The 15,975-nt window shown below is 38.2% G+C and overlaps 1 protein-coding gene across 1 annotated transcript; it reads right to left on the reverse strand.

Moving 5' to 3' along the window:
* Positions 1-9,691: 9,691 nt before the first annotated feature.
* LOC107766726 (heat shock factor protein HSF8-like) lies at positions 9,692-14,157 on the reverse strand. The gene is made up of 3 exons (XM_075252151.1): positions 13,742-14,157; positions 11,241-12,514; positions 9,692-10,675 (listed from the first exon to the last, which is right to left on the reverse strand). The coding sequence occupies exons 1-3, from the start codon at positions 13,997-13,999 to the stop codon at positions 10,672-10,674; spliced, it is 1,536 nt and encodes a 511-aa protein (XP_075108252.1). The 5' UTR covers positions 14,000-14,157; the 3' UTR covers positions 9,692-10,671.
* Positions 14,158-15,975: the final 1,818 nt, after the last annotated feature.

Genomic DNA, 15,975 nt, shown 5'->3' on the forward strand with positions numbered 1-15,975 from the left:
CACACAAAATATGCAAATAATCAGGAAAATGGCACAATAATTCCTAAAATAATACATAATAATAAAAAAAACCTAATTTTGGGAATTCTTTTGGAGTAATTCGTGTGAGGCAAAAATCACGTGCTCACTTGCCTAGTACGGAATAGTACAATCATATTCCGGTATTTTGCGCCATGACTTTGGGGACGTGGCAGGAATCTAACTTGTTTTGGTACAAATCCATAATGGTATTATTTCGAGGCCGAGCACACTCGACCTCGGTATGCATCATGCTCTGCCCTCGAACTCGGATCTGGTCCTTCGAGCTCAAACTTGGTCTTACCCGGACTCGAACTTCGGATGACCTCTCAAGCATATAGATCGAAGGCATTTGATCTCGACAATATACAGATAGTCCCCCGTTTTTTAGAGTAAGATGATAAGAAACAATTTGAACCTCGATTTTCTCGAACCTCTTATGATTACCTCATGCCCGTGACGTAGGCGCTTGAAGTGACCGAAAATGTCATGCTAGCTCGCTTCCGCAAAACATCAAATGCGCTTCAGCACTGGTCGGCCACTTGCTCTGCCGATCCGTCGCCGCCTTTCTATAAATAGGAGGCTATTCTATTGAACAAAGAACTATTTTTTTATCTTTATCCACTTTTGATCTTTTCCCTTCTTTACTTCCTTCTTTAATCGTCTATTTCCATGGTTCGAACTTGCGATCACAAGGTCATATCACAGCAACTTTACCAGTTACGCCAAGGCCCCCTTTTTCAAAGCTTCGATTCGAAACAACGAGAGAAGGGCGCCGAATCCTTCACGCACCAGAAAATATGAAAACTTTACACTGCTGCTCATCTCTCTTAACTTCAACCTGGTGTAGCACTTCATTCCTTTTGCTTTTTATGGAATGTGGTAGCACTATCATCTACTAAATTCTGTATCCCACACCGGAACAATGTCCCAAGGTTGAACATCCTTGGATCGTTGCTCGTGCATCTTGCAACCTTCTTGGTTTTTCTTGCGATAGAAGGTGGAGCTACATCTTTTGGTCTTTTTCTATTGCTGTTTTTGTTCAACAGATTATGGCCCAAAATTTCAATGGAATGCTCAATCCCCGCTATTGGAAATATAATTACATTTATCGAGGGTTTTCTGCCCTAAATCTCTTCGGGCATACAGACATTTCCAAAGACCAAAACGGGATCCTCGGGGAGGAGGTTCCCGAAGATGACGCTCTCGAGGACGTGACCTTAAAAGTAGATTAGGTTCTTGGCTTCTGTTTTTCCTTATTTGTTCCTGTGTGAGTACCCTTCGTGGATGTTGTAGTTATATTTTGTAACCATCCCTTGCAAATATAAAAGGATCTCTTTGTCTCATTTTTGGCTCGTGTTGAATTTTATTTCGTCTTTATTTGCGAAAATTTTGATTGCATAACTTTGGTGACGGGCCCGAACATCGAACTCGAAACATAATAAACCTTTAGGTTTTAAACGATCAATATAATACCCCTGAAGGTTTTTGTTAATCCTCGAGCTAGGCTTAAATTGATTTGATGCGAGCTCGGGATGTCGGGACTCCTGAGTTCGAGCTGAGTGAGAGCAAGGTTTTGAATTTGAATTAAAGTTATCCCTTAGGCTTTGTAGACAGTCCCCGAGTGAGGGTTTCCTCAAAATCAGGTAGCCCGTGGGCTCAGTAGTCGAGAGAGAATTTGTTCAAACATAAAATAAAGTTAGCCCTTAGGCCTTTTTCTATAGTCCCCGAGTGAGAATTTTCTCAAACTCGGGTGGTCCTGGGGCTTAGTAGTCGAGCAAGCACTTGCTCGAACTCGAGATAAGATGATAAGAAACGACTTAAGGTCTGATCTCCTCGATGTCTCGGTCATGATGCTGATCTCGTGATGTTAGCATCTAAAGTGATTGAGAGGTCGCGTTTGCACAGTTTCCAAGGCCATTAATTAGGGGCGGCTAGCGATCAACATTTTGGCTTCCCCAATACGCTTGAGTGACTTTTATAAATAGGATAACTTCTCAATTTTGCTAACTTTACTTCTCAATTCGTTGCCAAATCTTGCTAGTTCTTTCAATTTCCCCGAAACCGTACTTTTCCCAATTTGTTTTTTACTCCATCGGCAACCTTTTCTTCTTCATTTGAAATACAATGGCTAAAACATCCCAAACCGTTCCCCAACAAGAAAAAGCCTCTTCATCATCACGGTCATCCAAAAGTAAACCGGTGGTGCTGCCTCGCGTCGAGGAGTGTATTCCCCCGCCGTGTGAAATAACACCCGATTTTAAAATTGAAAAACCTGTATCTACACCAGGCCGATGCGAGCCCATGTCTCGATATATTTGTTTGATAACCAAGGATGAGCTTGGGCAGGTAAAGAAGGATTGCAAATGGGATGACAAAGATGTAGTGATTCCTTTCATAGAAGAGGACATTACGACCCATAAAGCGGGGTACTTAAGCGTGTGCACCTACCGATTCACGCTGGGCCCGACAGATCCAGCTTTGGGTCACATAGACCCAGTTATTCTCGACTTCTGCGAACGTTACCAAGTGACGCTTGCCCAGATCTACCCTTTATTCTGGCGGATTATTCATCTGATCAGATTTTTCTCGAGCCAGGTCGAGGGAATGCCTTTCACCCTCGACCATCTAATCCGTCTGTACAGACCTCGACTATACCGAGGTGGTTTGATAAAACTACAACACCAATCCTTGAAATCTCTTTTCTCCAGCATTGACGAGGACAAAGACCAAAGGTGGATGAGCCATTTTGTCCGAGTCAAGACCTCTGACCTGATTCATGCTGAGAGAATGTCATTCCCCGAGGAATGGAATATGAAACGTAAATAATTTTATACCTTGCTTCCCTTTTTCTTTCCTGCTCTTGTCTTCTTATCCATATAACCTCTTTCCGATGATGCAGCTGTCGCTTGGTTTCCTGGAGTGGTCCAAGATCTCGAGGGTTGGGTCCGCCAACTGGCCTCTACTTCTTCATATACAGAGCGTTGCTGGAGTGATTTAGCCAAGGTCCTATGGGAGGCAAAAAATGACGGTGAGTTTTCTAGTTTACTTACCTGTGTTCCTTAATGCAATACTCACTCCATTTTTTATGCAAGTCTCAGGGAAGTTGTTGAAATGCGGCCGTCCCCACCTGGTGAAGAAGAGATTTCAAAGTCTCCCAAAGAAAAGAAGAGAAAGAGGAGGTGATCTGCAAATACCCCGAGGCGAAAGAAAAGCAAAGCTCGAAAGCCCAAGGCTGACACCATGGCCCTATCTCCGAAAAAGGCTCAACGCCTTCGGGACCAGGAAGAAGAGAAAGAGGATGATGACTGCCTCCTGGTAGCTCGGGAAGGGGGAGCTTTGACGCTCCGAAGACCGATGAATCGACGTAGGCGGTTGGATCTCGAACCGAAGAAATTTTAGAGCGGAGCTCGAGCAAAGTCCCCGAACCATCAGGCAGAAAAGGTGCACCTTGTCTCGGGGGACGTTTGGTGAATGAGCTTGAAGCGCCTAACTCTGAGGCTTTTCAAAGGCAGGATAACACCCCAAGTGAGTCACTTGGGGTAATCAACATAGATGACTCGTCGTAAGGCCTAGTGTTTTTTGAAGGGCAACTCCGAGATGCCCGGGACATGGAGACTCCTGATGTGGCAGCGACTCATGAAGAGAACGATATTTTCGGGAGTGTCTCGTGGGAATCGAAAAAGGTCCCGATCTCGATTCCTCGTTTATTCTTGAGGAGTCTGAGAAGCTCCTCAAACAAGTAAGTTTTGTCTTTCATTTTTTCGGGTTTAATCTCCATCTTTCTGATTCTGACCTCATTTTCTTGTGAGAAGGTCGTGTCGCTTCATCGACAAGCAATCGCCAAATCTTGGACTGAACTTGCCCGATGCGAAGCCGGGCTTAAGAAAGTCTCAGAAGAGAGGGACAGTCTTAAAATCCTCTATGTCAAGAAAGAGAGGGAGATTAGATATCTACGAGTTGAATTGACGAAGTCCTGTAAAGAACGGGCCGAGTTCATTGAAAAGGTAATATAGTCTTCGAGGGCCTGTTATGCACTTGTTTGTTTTGATGACTAATACTTTTAATTTCGTAGTTTCATCAGAAGGGCGAATTGGTGTTGCGGCTTCGGGAGGAGCTTAAGACGAAGGAGGCTGAAACCTTGGGGTGGAGGCAAAGCATGGACAATCTTGTCTCTGAGAAGGAAACTCTTCGAGGGCAATTGGCTTCACTCGAACGCCAGCTTCAAAGTGTGAAGGAGGATCCTAGCTCGAGGCCGCAAAATCGAGGAGCTTAAAGCTAGATCCGTTGTTGAGCTAGCCAAGGCCAAATCTGACGCTGAGGCAATTATGTCTTCGTACCGAGCCGATGCTGAAGCAGCTAATGCTCAGGCAAAGGAGATCTCTTCTACGGTAGAAGTCAAGCTATCAAGTGCACTTGACTATGCTAGACAACAATCCCAAATGATAACCCTCGAGGAGATACATTGATAAGTTATGGAACTTCGAGTTTTGATGATTTGCCAAACAGTCTTGAGGAACCAGTTGTGATCAGCTCCTTAGGTTTGGTTCTCATGGGGAATATGGCTGATTTGTAAGGGGGACAATATGGAGATCTGGTTCTCAGGGGGAATATCAATTCTAAGTTTGTCGTCATCAAAAAGGGGGAAATTAATAGGTTATAAGTATCTTGGGCACAAGTACTTTACTTTATGTTTTGATGATCTAACAAATTTACCATCCAGAACTAGATAAGGAACCTGTTACACATTTACAAGACCCTGAGATCACAAAGTTCCAGGTTGGGATCCAGCCCTTGGGAAAGCAAGGTGAATGTTATTGCTGAATCGAAGGACTTGCAGGAGCTGACCATAGAAGAGCTTGTTGGAAATCTGAAGACCTACTAGATAAAGAGGAAGATAGACAGTGAAAGAAGAGAACCAAAGAAAGAAAAGAACTTGGTACTCAAAGCTGAAAGCAATGACTCAAGTGAGGAAGAGTGGAAGGAACAACTGAGAGAACAGGTCTCTACCAATTCCCGAGGAGACTGTATGAAGTCAACTCTCTAGTAGGAAAGTTGTTGCCTACACACGCTATTGTACAGGAACAGTGCAACAGTCAACTTTCTGTGGAAGGATTTTTACCTACCTTGCTTACATCATTGTAAGTCATGTCACACAAGTATAAATACAATCAAGGAAGGTAAAATAACTTACTTCATGAGAAAAACAGATAAAGGACCTGAAGCATGCCTGGTACAATCATTCAAGTTAATCGACTCAAGATAATCTGGGCAGGGTGCTTTAGATTCACGGGAACCAGATGAGGGACCTGATACCTTTGTGTTCCCCTGACAAATCAACTGTACAACTTGAAAGCAACTGCAGAAAGTGATTGCCTGCAACAGTGCATCAGTCACTTTCCATTGAGATTGGACATCACCATAGTGAATTGACATCACTAAGGTTATGTCTTGTGTAGTATAAACCTCATGCAAGGCACAAGATTCAGGTTCAACACTTGCAAATACAGAAAACAAAAATCCCCTCTCAAGTGCTTGCAACAATCTCTCTCAAGAACAAAGCTGCTACAACCTCAAGGACCTGATCCAAGATCGAAGATATCTCAAGTCCTTAGGTTTGTTGAGTCTTTGTTATTTGTTCTTCATTGTAACTCCTATCTTTCTTTCTTAGAAGCTGTTTTAGGAAACACAAAATCACAAACCCTCCAAGTTTGTGTCTTGGCTAGAGTTAGTCAAGTTGTAAAGCCTTTGTAGTAGAGTTATTACAAAGTGGCTTGTAATAGGGTTATTACAAGTTAGAGTGTCAAAAGCCTTTGTAATTGTAAAGTGACAAAGTAGCTTGTGGTGAGAGCATCACAAGTTAGTAAAATCCTTTGTAACTAGGGAGTCACAAAATGGCTTGTGGTAAGAGTACCACAAGTTAGTTGAATTCTTTGTAATAGAGTCATTACAAAGTAGCTTGTAATAGAGGTTTACAAGTTAGTGAAGTTGAAAGCCTACAAGTGTAGGTCGTGGTTTTTGTCCCCTTGAGTTGGGATTTTTTCATGTAAAAATCCTCTGTATTCTTTACTTTCTGTCGAGCCACTGTGGTAACAATTAGAGAACCTGATTCCCTATACTGATTGGTTGCACAGTCTGTTGCTTACAGTAGGAACTGCTAGAGAATCTGGTTCTCTATACAGTGGAAACTTATCATGTGTCTCATCTACATACTGGTTCCGCAGTTAGCACTGTACCAAACTGATGATAGGACCAGATCGCTATACAGTTTGGTTCCTCAGTATTTTCAGTGGAAACTCATAGAGAACCCGGTTCTCCATACAGTTTGGTGGACGCTCAGTTTCGGATACAATGAAGCAAATACAACCGCAAAAAGCACTTAGATGGCTGACAGTAGTGTATTTTGCAGAACCCATCTTTCTTTTTTTTTTTTTTTTTTTTGTGTGTGTATTACTTGCCAAAATGAGTAATCTACTATCTATGCCTTAGCACAGACTCCTGAGATATGTTGTATTTCTTTCTGTTAATATGGAATCAGCAGTTACGTTCAAGTATAACACTGTGTAATAGTTGCTTGTTCCTTTTGAATGATGTTAAAGAGATTCAAATATTTTCTTTTTCCAAATAGCTAGATTCAGTTATGCTGGGTAGAAGAGTGTATTTAAAGAGGTCTTCTTAGCAAAAAGAGAAAATAGATTATAACTACATATTATGCTTCATAACATACATTGTACATATTTGGTATTATTTATTTATTTATTTATTTTTTATCTTTGGGGTTTCCAAACTGCAGTTCTATAAAAAGAGATGGCTTGACATTATGAATCTTATACATTGTTATTCCGCACCAATGAAGTCTGTTTTCCTTAGGTGGAATGCTCTTTGCCGCTTTCTCTAAAATTACTGCTTGTTCAGTTTCTTCAATGGGTAATCAAAGGAGTTGCTTTGTTTTGGAGAAAATCTCACTTTATACATATTAATCCTAAACTATTTACTCTTTAATGTCCGGGCTCAAACTATTTACTACTCCTACCTATGGGGTCCAAACTATTTACCCATTTTTTCCCTAAAACATGTTATTTCTGAATTCACTATACCCATTAAAGGGTAAACATGTTACCCCAATTCGTATCAAAATTATTTCCGTTTCATCCATAAAAGGCTGAATTCATTATACCCATTTAGTTCAATTTTTTTCTTATAACAGATGCATTAGTGTTTATACATAAAAAAAAATGGTGAAGTGGGTATTAATCACAAAGACGAATCAGCCCTTAGAAATCTGATCATCCATTCAGCTGTGAAACCCCTTCCCCCACTCATGTTTTTCTTTATCACTTTCTTGTTTTTTTCCCTCAATTTAAATCCACCATTGAAGGACCTTGAAACTTAAAACTCATAACTTGGTTTGTTTGAGTTTTTAATTGTTTTGATCTGATCCTATATGGGTTTGTTTGGAAAGTTGATTGGAGGTTGTAGCTAAAATTTAGTCAATTTTGTGGAAAATTTTTAGTAGATTTTAGAAATTTGGGTTGAAATATAGTTGAACCAGAGAAGAAGACGAATTTGTATTGTATACCCAAATAGTATACAAATATACCATTTTAGTATACAATTCATTCCAACTATATACCCTGTTAGTATAACTATATGCTATATTGGTATCATATGCTAGTTGAATCATTTTTTAGTTGTATTAGCTGCATTTAATTGGTATAATATTTGATTTTCTTTTAATAATAGTAATATAGTACAATATCTTGAAATACCTTATTATATTAATATGTGGTACACTATTTTTTTATTTTTCTCTTTATGCATGTGTGTTATGTAATAGTAGTATAGTCATATAGTTGCCAGAAATTAACTAGTAAAACTGTATACCATGTTGGTATAGTTATATGCCATATTGGTATCATATGATAGTTGAACATTGTTTTGGTTATTTTAGCTGCATTTTAAGTGAATTCTATTATGAAATTATTTATATGAACAAGAGTTGCAATGCTGGAATTTTTGTGTTCTGATGGACATAAATTATGTGTATTATGTAATAGTTTTTATAGTTATATGCAATTGTTGGAACGACCCCATACAACTATATACCCTCTTAGTATACGAAATGAGCAAGTTGTTTTGCGAATATTTAGCTTGAAATACGAGAATATAATTTTCTCATACTTTTATTGCGTCCTTTAATGTTTTGGTACAGTAGTATAGTCGCAAATAGTTGTAGCAATATTCTAGAGAAATCATATGCTCTGTTGGTATACATATATACCATATTGGTATCACATGGTACTAGAAGTCTTTTTTTCTACTTATACTTTTGTTGCATTTTTCAATATTTTATTATCATTTTTATTCTAACTAGTATATATGGAGATTTGGTTGTCGGAGATTACATTTTCTTGCTCTATAACTGGTTGTATTACTGCTAATGGTAGAGTGTGTACTGATATTTATAGGGAATGAAATCAAGGTTTGCATGGCAATCACGTATTGATTCTTAGAATCTAATTATGTAATTTATGGTGCTCCGCAGCAATCAATCTGATATTCAGTGAATTAGATCAAGTGACAACTGATATTATTTCAGTTTAATAATTGAATTTAAAAAATGAGAAAGAAAAAAACAAAAGGTATATTGTACTAGTTATATTAAAAAAAGGTGAACAAATATTTACTATATCAGTTATTTTTTCTTGTGGTATAAAAAAATATAGTGAAAACGCTAAATAAAATTAGATTATGAAGAGAAAAAGAATATAAAAAAAAGTTAAATGAAATTAGAAAAGGAAAAAAGAAGAAAATAAGAAGAAAATGAGAAAAAAGAAAAAAAGAAAAGAAAAAAAAGAAATAAAAGAAGAAAAGAAGCATAGAAATAAAAAAGAATTGGAGAATAAAGAAAAAATTCCCCACAAAAACTATTATGGATAGGAAATGTAATTAGTTTATGGGTAAAAAAATAAATGGATAGACAAGGATAAATAATTTTGTTTTTATGGGTAACTGTATCAAAACCCCTTTCTTTTGAGCAACGTAACTGCAACGTTATTGTAGCGAGTCAACATTCGAGATTCTTCAGGGGACGTATATTAATATTTCGATGAAAACCCAATATTCTTAGGGGGGAAAATGCATTTCATATAACCACTAGGACCATGATACTTGGCACCAGCCCAAATAGTTACTACACAAATGTATAAGAAGCCGATATACCTTCATCATCTGATACGTCAGTCTTCTTGGGACGACCAGTTAAAAAACTACTTTCTTCCGGTCCACAATAAGTGACCAATTTGCTTTTTTATTTTGGTCCAAAATAAGTGTCCATTTATATAATCAAGAAAAAATTCAATTTATTTTTCCAAAATTGCCTTTATGTACGTATCCTAAAAAGTCTTTTACTCCTCACACTAACTAGGTTGCAACATTTAATTGAGGGTAGTTTAGTCACACTAACTATTTTTGTCTAGAATTTAGTATTTTTTTAATGGGTGTGCCCAAAGTAAATTGGTCACTTATTGTGGACCGGAGGGAGTAAATAACTAGCTTTTGATCAACTGCTACTTTTTTTTTATCAGTTAGTCCACATCAGCAACAATCAGTACAATATATTTAGTTGGATTCGAACTTCAAACCTCTTATAATCTCAAAAACTCTACTTTAACCACCAAGTCAAACTGTGTTAGGAATAGATATTACAAATGCGTGGATCCAAATTCGGATAGTTGCCAATCATTGACACATTTATAGCTACTAAAGAGAGAGAATGTAACTGCCCTGATTACAATGCTCATACTTGTATCATGATTCAAATGTTCCAACTCTAAGACAGCTAAGATCCTATTTTTATCTGTGAAATGATGGAAGAGAATGGACCAGCTACTCTGAAGAAGCATTTTGAAGTTTAGTCACAAAATGGGTAATCATGTGGACTTTTCTGCAACTTGTATGACCAAGAATCTCAAAATTTTCAATGACTAGAGAAGCTAAACTTGTGGAGTATGAAAGTGAGGATGGTGATGAAATCTGCTGCCAACGAGCAGCTGCTGGAATTTGCAGCAAAGTTAAGGCAGGGCTTACTTTAGCCTTCTTTTTCACTTAAGTCATTTCATGTTGTTGGCATGCGACATAACAAATGACAACCATTTTCCTTACATACACTGCCCCCTTCCACCCACAAAATGGGTATATCTAGTATAGCAGTCCAAGTAAATAACTCATTACCAACCCAATCCATATAGCAGATGTTTGTACGAGTTCAATATGTCGACCTCCGCAACTTGACAACTCGATCAAGCTATTCAGATACCATGACATCAAACTGAAATCACATTATGATATAGTGACATCATATTTTTTTAATAACTACGTGGGAGAGCAAGCGAGACACGCCATCATTGGCTATGACTAACTCGAAGGAGATATTTCACCCTACTAGACAATGAATACATACCCAAAGAAAACCCCACAGTGCGAAAGACAACAAACCCAAAACCAAGTGCTTTCTCTTATTAACACATGCATTTGATGTTTAATACAGTAGTAACCAACTACAGCGAAAGCCCCAGCAAGCTACGGGTTACAATCTTGCATTGACTTGGTACAGGCAGGATAAGTTTTTTCTCCCAGGATTGCACAACTTTTCTAACTGCCACCCAAGAAAGATTTCCTAAGTTAATGTGAAGACTTAGAATCTAACTTCTCAGGTAATCAACTCACGGAGGCAAATTACTACTAAACACAGAGGCACACAGTTTGCCACGAAGCACAACCAATAAATTAAGTTCTCTTCAAAGCCAACAATCTTGCAATCAAAGATGTTGCTAACAGACTAGTACATAGAAGGTTAAAAGGGAATCGGCCGGTTAGCAGCATTAAGAGGCCTGTAATTTCTACAAACTTGTATGACCAGAGACTTATACAGTGAAAAACTAAAAAGGGAAAAAGGAAACCTCCATAAAAAAATTACTATGGTAGGTCCATTCTGCTTTATGTAAGGAAGAAACAAAAAATCTGAGGTGAACTACATAAGACTAATCCAGATGAATCACGGAGCTAAATGAGTTTCCATATATGCAAAGAAATCCAGGAGCAAAGGTGAAAGCAGGTATTAGAGCTAATATCTTATGGGAAGCTGCCCATGATCCAAAACACTAAGAGATGAGATTTCTAGATTACCTCATGTAAATTTTCTTTGGTGACCTTTATCATACCTTTTACTGTTTGATGTTAGTAGCTCCATTTGTTCCGTGAGATGTTCCATGTGCTGAGCTTTGTCCCATCCATTTTCTAGCGGCTCAGTTTCAGTAGTCTTAATATCTTCTATTTCAACTGAGTCCATCTCCTCTGTCTCGGTAGGGAGTGGGCTTTGAAGAAACTTTTCCCAGAAGAGATCACCCAAACTAGGAAGCTCTCCTATATCGTCCATCAAGGTACTCTGCCACTCGTTTTGAGGATCAGGAGAAAAAGTATCAATTCCCAATGGCAAGTTTCCATTTCCATCCAATGTGGGATCCATGAAAGAACCATTCTCCATCTCTGATCCATCAGTATCCATATTGTTTACAGGTACAATTTCTTGTATCTGTGAGAGCTCAGGCATAGTCATATCTGATGGAGACAGTGAAACAGGAGGTAAGTCGTGCCCTCCAACCAGGGAACGTATATCTGAAAATTGAATGTCGGCAATTTTAAAAGATTTACAGAGAGGAGATGAGTGGATCTCAGATATGGAAGCCGATGAACTTTGACCAGCAACAGCTGAAGTTGCACTTGCAAATGGCTGGGCAGAAGTGGGTGGAACTTCCTGAAGAGTGACTCCTGAAACTCGGTTGGAACTTCCACTGTCTAATGCATTGGATTGGGGTGAACCATCACAAATGAGTACACTTTCAGGACTGTTGCTGAAGTTCTCTAACCTTGTGGAAGAATCTTGTTTCATTATCTGCCTGAGAATTGCTTTTGCCACCTCATTCACTACAGGCTGGTACTTCACAATCTGCCCATCAGCAGGGCTAACAGAAAGATCATCTGAAGGAAAATCTTGTTTAATCCTGCGTTTCTTGTTGCCTTCCATTGCGCGCCTATTGCTATCATTTTGCTGCTGTACAAACTGTGCCAAGAATCCAGGGCTGTTAACAACTTTTGCCAGGAATGACATCATCTGTTGCTGCCGCTGCTCCATAACCTGAAGGCTCTGCACCATTGTTTGCATCTGATTATCGGTAGTCTGCTGCTGTTGTCTCAGCTTAACCAGCTCTTGCATAAGCACATTCTTGTCCCTTTTCAGCCTCTCAACCTCTTCCTCAAGTCCAAATTTTTCAAACTCAACACAAGCACCAACCGACGCACTCTGACCATGCAGCTGCTGCTGAGTGTGTCCATGAGCAGGCTTGCGCCTACTAATATTTCTAAGCAGATGCTTCTGACCTCTTAAGAATCCCTCATTAGCGAATTCCCAACGGTCTGGTTCAACCTTTCTAAAACCCTGTTTGTTGCAAAAGAAATAAATATTATAGAGGTTTCCTATGCAGGTAGAGTATTAAGTTATATTATTCTAATAAATGGTAATTATTCAAGTAGGAAAAGAAAGAAAGAAAGATACTTCACAAGCGGCTCCTTTGGTGATCAATATGACTAGCTAAAATTTACCTTACAAAATCGAAGAAAATCTACAAAAAAAATTAGAGCTCCATTCAAACTCAATGCATCACCTTATCTCTTAATTAAATTTTAGGTGGCAAATGGCACAGGAAAAGTTCTTTAGCCTCAAAGAACAAGCAAGCATGATGAGATGGCTCTTAGGAGTAATACAATCTTAGGATGCATTAGGAAAGAACACACACTTCATTGCCGCACTTATCAGGCTCTTACTTATGAGAATAGGATAATAACTCCTATATAAGGAGCCACATTGTATTGAGTTTCAATTATCAAAACAAGTAGTTTTCTCTCTGCTCATCTCTTTTTAAATATCAGCGTTGGAGGATAACATCTGAATCTAGGTCAATACTAGTCATGCAATCTTTTGTGGCAAGTTTAAGAAGCAGTTCATTCATAGTCTCAAAATTTGTTTGAGTCTAATCACCAAATTGGTAAACTGGCATACTAGGAGTTTCATCTCGAAAGGACTAACGTAGTGATCCACAGAGCACACTGTTCCCTGGTGCACGCGCCCACATTTGGCGTCTCTGTCCCTATCACTAACTGGAGCGTAACTTCACACGCCACATGTACAGAGGTCATTGTGTATGTCATGTCAACAATATGTCCGCATTCTCTGTCCACATCACTAGAACATGAATTTGGATTGACCCTTAGCGTGTTGAATTGCTTCTCTCCTATCAAAATTCTATACTGCCTCCATATGGTTGTATACGGTGACAACAGTGTCATTACTAGAGATGATGGAAGAAGGGATTAAGACACTGAATCAGCATCTTTCACTCACTTCTAGATGAAACAGTTGCGATTGCGATGACACCTAAACTAATCAGGACAAAACGAATCCATAAAATATCATACCAATCAATCAATCAATTGGTTCTACATGAGAATCTTCTTTCACACCAACTTTACCAATCACAAGATTGACAGCATAATGCTTTCCGTTTCCAATCAACAAAAGCACAACCAAGAACAACTCTATTTTCATAAAGAGCACAAGGTTAAGTGAAAACAAATCAATCAAAAAAATAAAAAGAAAAATGCATACATAAGTATTTAACTGACGAACGAAGCTGGAGAAGTTATTGTGCTTGAAATACTTGGGCAGTAAGTCCTTGGCGAACTCAGGGGGATCCCAAACCACAAAGCTATTGTTGGTGGGACCCCACGAAACAATCTTTTCAGTACTCGGGTCATCTACCATATCGTACGTCTTCACCAGAAAAGGCGGCGGAGCATTTGCGCTTGGCATCGGAGCCGGTGACGGAGAACCACCGCCTCCGGCGTCCCCAGAAGTGGACCCCATGGCTAAGAGAGAGTTTTCAATTGCTGAACACAACACTAATCATATATGAACGTACAGGGTTTTAGGAATTAGAAAAAAAAATTTCTTTCCTTAAAAAAACCTTAGAGAGAGAGAGAGAAAGATGAGTGTATATGAACTGGAGAGAAAAAGTAGTTTGTATGGCGGTGATTATGAGCACGTTTGAATTAGCTGATGTAAATAACTCATAAGTTTGTAGTGGCCAATTTTTTTTTTTGGTTATAAAAAGCGTTGGAAAAAGGAACTCAGTAGTGAAGACAAGTGAAATGACTTGTTGGCCAATTTCTTATATGCCTCTCCTTCGGCAAAAAGTGTCTTTATCTGGGCTCTTTTCTCTCTATCTATTTTTCTTCTTTTCTTCGTCTCTTCTGTGCAAATCCTATTTCCCTCTCATGTGTGGCAGACTGCAGGCGTATGTGCAGATGCTCGCAATTATTTGGTTCTCAAGGGTATGTTTGGAAAATCACCTGTTAATTAGAATTAAGGTAATTTATATTATTTTAAAAGTGGAAAGCCTTTAAGTTAAAAGTTAATTTACTTTTTACCCTTCTTAAAATATAATTACCTCCTTATTTAACATTTTTATATAAAGAAAAAAAATCCATAACCCACGCTTAATCCAAACAAATGTGTTCCTTCATAGAAGTTCCTCAAGGATATGAAGGGATGTGCTCCTTCATAAAAATTATCTGTAAGTTAAACATTCGAATCCAATTTATGAAATTATACCTCCGGCTATTCAATGAAAACTTCCTCATCAAACCAATTTACTTCTTTTTTCTTTGATTATCAGTTTTTGCTACTTTGTTGAGTGTCTGCATTTTGTTCATTTCCTATAAAGAAGGTATGCCACTGTGCAACTTTATTTTTGGCGTTTCAAATATGTTGATTTACCACCTTCTGTTTTATATTGCTTGCGCCAAGAGATTGCTTAGGATCAACTTTAGTTACATTCACCTATTTTTATAGTGATTGCGATTATATTTTTGCCTGATACATTTTTTCATTGAGGTTTATCATAATCCAACTTGTGTTTTGATATCTACCAAAATGTCTGAACAACGACATCTTTGATAGAATTTAGTTTTCTAATTATTAAAAGAAAATGCTAATGCATATGGAAAGATATAAGCTAACAGTTTGTAAATTGATAATGTTGATTATATTGCGGTGTTTGAGAATATATCGTATTGATCAAATTAGTTATCAATGATTAAAAATAGGCCGAATACATAGGTGGGCCTTTAAACTTAGCTTTTTTTGCCACTTGAATACCTAAACATAGAGTTGTTCCTATCAGGCACTTCAACTAAATCCTTTGTATGCCAATTAAACATTTTGTAGTGACATGGCAAACTGTGTGGGAAAAGGCGTGTGAGTAAAACTTGTTGATTGTTATTTTTATATTTATTATTATAAGTATTCCTAATATATTACTCCTATTAAAGCCCTAACTTTTACCCTCTTCTCCTATTTCTCTTTTTCTTCCCGTCAGAATCCATCAATTTTCCTCTCATTTTTTTACCCTTTTTTGCATATAAAGCTCACTTCTTTGAAGCTCTCTTAAATTTGTTTTCATCTTCTTCACATCTTGAAGTGTTGGTGGCTCCTTTAAAGGTCACCCATTTGATTTGGGTATCGATTTCTCCACTCATTTACAATGTCAAATAGATTGAAATCACCTTTTTTAAGAGAAGTTTCTTGTTCTTGTGGGACTATTGGAGAATTGCGAATTTATGGACTCTATTAAACCCCGTTCGTCTTTTTTTTTTTGTTTCAAAACTGAAGGCAAAGGTGCTTGCAAACTTTTCAGGTGGTATGACGATGAGACTCCTGAGTAAGCTAAGAGGGATTTCTGATTTATGAAAATGAGTAAAAAGTATGAATAAGAGAGGGAACAAGTAGTGGAAAAATGGAAGATTTTGGTCTATATGTTGATATTGCCGCTGATTTGGAAA

The sequence above is a fragment of the Nicotiana tabacum genome, chromosome 1 (assembly GCF_000715075.1).
Source record: "Nicotiana tabacum cultivar K326 chromosome 1, ASM71507v2, whole genome shotgun sequence".
Classification (NCBI taxonomy): domain Eukaryota; kingdom Viridiplantae; phylum Streptophyta; class Magnoliopsida; order Solanales; family Solanaceae; genus Nicotiana; species Nicotiana tabacum.